This window comes from Suillus subalutaceus (assembly GCF_016647625.1).
Source record: "Suillus subalutaceus strain FC151 chromosome Unknown DFJ58scaffold_61, whole genome shotgun sequence".
Taxonomy (NCBI): Eukaryota; Fungi; Basidiomycota; class Agaricomycetes; order Boletales; family Suillaceae; genus Suillus; species Suillus subalutaceus.
The window spans coordinates 126109-131002 of record NW_024540310.1 but is presented as its reverse complement, the minus strand read 5'-3'; the positions used below and the strand labels follow the sequence as shown (position 1 = coordinate 131002).

Sequence of the window (4894 nt, the reverse complement as noted above, 5' to 3'; positions counted from 1 at the left end):
GTTGGCAAGGAATTCAGTCCATGTACCGTATCCTTTAACAAGGCCTGCGGTGGTCTTATTGTTAGGGTCTTGCGCTTGTCTGAGGAAATCTTCCTTCCAGTAGCGTGCGTTCCCTTCATTCATGAAGGAGGTTACGAAAATGATCTTCTGTTTGTCGTCGACGTAGATTTTCTCGTTAATATCAAGATAGGATTGGCATGACATCAAGAATCCGTCGGATTTATCTCTATCCCCGTCAAAGACCGGGGGAGAACCGATTTTGATTTCAACGGGTTTCGTAGAAGACATCGGGGGGTTCAAAGGTGGTAGGGGTGGTACAGCACCTAGGTTCAAAGCGCCAAAGATTGGTGTCAAGGACGTCAGCTTGTTAGCTTCTGGGGACCTGGGGTTCTATCTGTCGTGATGACCAGGGTTTGTTCAGTTCTGGGTTACAAAGCGTGATGGCGATGTATTCGTAGAAGACTTTAATCTTTTGTTACGAACTAGGATGGTTCTGACGTATGGCTACTCGATAAGAGTAATCGGCCAAGGTCGGTTCAAGGCTTCGGCGTATACCGAAGTTCAATGGTTTCTAAGACAAGTCTAGGAGAGTGTCCTCGACTTGAATCACGTTCAATGCGACTTAAGATTGGAGGTCTTAAGCGAAGGAAGTTCCAGGTAAAACCTAGTAAGATTAAAGTAAAGAACTACATAGTACAGGGCGAGTTTATATAATAAACGGTAACAACTTTAGGGCCGGTACGATGAGGTCATAGAGACGAGTCAGAGATAAGACGAGTCAGAGATAACAAGAATAGTTCATCTAGCGACGGCAAGATGCGATCGTGATGTAATACAATGATGTAAGAGGAAGAAAATGAATAGGGGCATACTTGACTGTAACACAGAATGTTCTAGTAGCTGCAAAAGAACATTCTAGAATATTCATGGTGGGATAATGACATCATTCTGAGTCACTCTGAGTCATTCTGAGTCACTATGAGTCATTGGAATGTTCTAGCAAATTCCATGGAACATTCTGGAATTGATAACATCATTATGACATCACAATGATATCATATCTTTCAACAGAATACCTGCAGGAGTGTGTGTGAAGTCCTATGACATCATTATGACATCATACCCTGTAGGTACAATTTTATGAAGCATCTGATTAGTCAGAGCATACTAATAGAAAGTAAAGTAAAGAAACACTAGAGAAAACAACTCAGAAATAATGGAACAAATAATAGTACACAATACGCGGGCTTTTTAGATAGGTTTTTGTTAGGCTTTGAACTTTTCTCTATGGGTTTCTCTAGCCAAAGTGAATAAGCCAAAGGAAAGGCAATACCTTAACCTTCAATTTGCTTCTCATATCAACTAGGTCATTGTGTGATTCCCATCTCATATATGACTTTTCTTCAAAACATGGTGGATTCATGAATCACTGAGGGAAAACTGAAACCATTGGACCAAGGTTTGATACCAAGGTATGGGTTGACTAGTCTGAGGACTAAGCTAACAGACTTTGTCTTTTAGGGGGATACCTAGTAGTCATGTCCATGCATGATTCCCAAATCATGCAGGACAGCATGTAGAGGTAAGGAGGAAAGGGCGTGGGAAGCTGCTCTTTCACAAGGTTTGGACAAGTCGGGGAGGTTACAGGAAGTGCCAGACACTGGGAGGGGCAGGATGTATAGCCGAACAGGGCTTACTTGTTTGGGTAGGGCAGGTAGGAGAGCTGTAAGGTAAATTGGGCATTTGGGGCGTGATTTATCGCTGGTGTTGGGGCTTTACTGAATCCGAGCCTGATTAAACTTGGTAAGGTGTGTGTGCACCAAGCTTAATAGGGCTTACTTATTGGGAAGGCCAGGTGGTATTAGGTAAGTCACGTTGTGCGTATTTTAGAGTCTGACTCACATTGCCGAATGTTGCCGCTGAACCAGCTGAAACCCATCCCAAATCCACCAAAGCTGATTTCGTTTTTGAAAAATGAAATCGACGTCCAAATCAGCCTCAAAATCCAGCTTTGAACTCCCCTAATAAGACTTGGGAAGGTTGAATGAACACCACAGTGGTTCATCTATTATATACTCAGTTACTAGTCAAACTCAAGGAGTTACAAAGTAGACACTAGGTCATTGTATGGAAATGAAAATATATGAATCAAAACATAACATATTGCAGAGTGCGAGGCGACACCATATAAGGAGATCCATTCTGGAACGGTGGAGTAGGGGACCCCAGGGGTAGGAGCCAAGTGGCAGCCGAGTAGCACCATAGTTTAGTGAGCCATTCAGTGTCCTTCGGGCTTTGTCATAGCGTAGTGCTCTTCACCACTTCTTGCCTTGCTTGTGACACGCAGGCACACAGTCGTGGATACATCGCTCCAACTGGTGAACAGAGTGAGTTCGCCTCGACCAAGCTTTGGTTTGGTCCTTCCCCCTTCGAGTCCAGAGTCCAGATTACCCAGAGTTAGAGAGAGTCTCATTGAGTAACGAGCAACAGGTATTAGAGTCAATGGACTCCTAGAGTTCAGTGTCACAGGGTAGAGAAGCCCATCGACACCGAGCACTTTCATGTACGTTCACACACTTCGGCGTACTCTCGCACACTTTCAACCGCAAGCACCACTGTTTTTTGGCTCCCACACTTTTATAGCATCATGTCTGTCCCTGCTAGACCTTCCTGCTGCAAGTTTACTGGCATGCAGGATGCTTCTGAATGGATGGAAGATTATAGCTGCATGCTCAATGCCGCCGGCATTGCAATAGCCTCCCGCCATATATGCTTTAGCCGCTCTCTCGCAGGCACTGCATTACAGTGGTTTTCGACTTACCGTACAATGAGAAGCTTTCTTGGCAAAAGCTCAAATCCACATTTTTGACCAGATGGTCCCGCAACTTTCCGCATACCACACCCGCAGTAATTGTTACACCTCTTAACACCTCTTACTCTGTCTATTCTGAGCGCTCCGCACAAGATCTTGCAAGGGAACAGAAGGCTGCGAGCAACAAAACTGTTGCAATGCATACCCTGTAGTAAATTACTTGTATCTCTTTATGGAAATTGTTTCACACCTTACTTGTGGTGCGACTATTGTAGCCTGAATGTAGGGCTACAATATTGCCCTCATTTACATGTTGATAGCAGCGAGTCCTGCAATGATACAGACAGAACAATCAAAATGACGCAAACATTGCAACAGTTTTGTTGCTTACTGTAAGTGTGAACAGTAATTGTGAATTATGAAGCTTATCGTTGTGCACAATGCAGTACCAATACCTCTGGCAGTTGTCGAAGGTCACAATTTTTTGGTTCAGATAATTACTTCTGCTCAAGTTACTGGCCCAGTCAGCTGAGGATCCAAGCTGGTCATGAAGAAGGCTAAGTTGATTTCTTCTGATACTATCGTGCTGGAAGACATATCTCGTGCCGTGTTCATCACAAGATTCCTAGCAATTCATGAGCTCGAGGACAAGTTTGCAGTGGGGGCTATTTCTGGGCCTCCATTCAGGATGTATTGGACAGGATCAGTGTATGGGCTTCTAAATTTTGACAATTTCGTATCTTGATAATGTCTTACAGTGGTGGTAAAGCTGGTGCAACTACTATCAACAACATCCATCAATTTTCTGTGGCTCTGGCAGCGCTCTTGAAGAAAAACAAGACTGTTTGCCAAGTGGAAATCGAGTTCAATATCGACGAGATGGATGGCTTCCGCATTCGCACTCGTGTGAGTTGTACATTTTGCCAACAAACCTAACACTGACAGTACCAGCCTATTCTTGCATTAAATAATTCCCAAGAAGGTGAAGATGAGCTTGAGTCTGGCACACAGGTATAGCTGATTATGAAGATATTGCCCATTTGTTAATGTTGTCTACGTCCCACACATCGAAGCCTTCTCTGACAAGACCCAGCTCCATGGAGCCATCATTATTCAACTCAAAGCAAAGTGGCTGTGTGCTGAACACCAGGGCGAGAGTGGTGGGATTGGTTATTGTTATGTATCCTCAACTGGGGAACATGTTGGCCTCAACAGTCATCATTTGAAGATATGGGCTACTGCTATGGTGGGTACTAGTCCTTACATTTCATATGTCTTGTATTTTTGACTTATACATAGGCTGCATATGATGCAATGAAAAATGAACCACCAAATACTGTTGATTTTGACGGAGTTTGTGATGGACAACTTCGTACATCAAAGCCCCGTGACCGAAATACTTCTCATACAGAGGGTAATGCATCAAGCGAGGCAGCCTCTCTTATTATGGCTATCATGCCTCTTATCACAGGCATGTCACAGAAGCATCTGCGCTCCCCATCTCTAACTCGATCAACATGTCATGCCTCCATACAACTTTCACCACTCCCTGCATCTGGATCTGAGCTCCATGCCTGTTTGTGTGACTTCACTGAAGCCACAGATATTGATCTTGCTAGCTGTGAGGATTCATTGGTGGTCATGGAGTTCACACCAGACATAATTCCTGATATCCCTGTTGCTCGTCTTTGTGAGATTATGGGTGTTGTAGAGGGTCATCTTCGGAAGTTGCAGATGTTCTGCAAAGACTGGAATAGCTTTAATGTCTCTCACTTTGCTAATCACATCTCTTAATCTCTTTATTCTTATACCTACTTCATTCCTAATTACATTCTGAACGAGTACCCTGAATTTTTAATCCATCCATCCACATATTCAATCATTATTGACATCATAGCCTGTTGAATCAACCAAGGCCTGAGTCTCTGGCTGTAGAGCCTCTGCTTCATGCCTTCGCAACCAAGCTTTCATGGAGTGAAAAGCTTGTTCAATTGGGTTGAAGTCGGGCAAGTAGGGGGGGTAGGTAAATTAATTTTGCACCTGTTCGGCACACTCAGTTTTGATCACCAAATGTACTTGCAC

The 4894-nt window shown here is 43.8% G+C and overlaps 1 protein-coding gene across 1 annotated transcript; it reads left to right on the top strand.

Annotated features, from left to right (window-relative positions):
- Positions 1 to 3359: 3359 nt before the first annotated feature.
- DFJ58DRAFT_661317 (uncharacterized protein) lies at positions 3360 to 4606 on the top strand (the record flags this gene model as incomplete). Its single annotated transcript, XM_041382204.1, has 5 exons — positions 3360 to 3520; positions 3571 to 3718; positions 3764 to 3810; positions 3842 to 4058; positions 4112 to 4606. The coding sequence occupies 5 exons, from the start codon at positions 3360 to 3362 to the stop codon at positions 4604 to 4606; spliced, it is 1068 nt and encodes a 355-aa protein (XP_041243327.1).
- Positions 4607 to 4894: the final 288 nt, after the last annotated feature.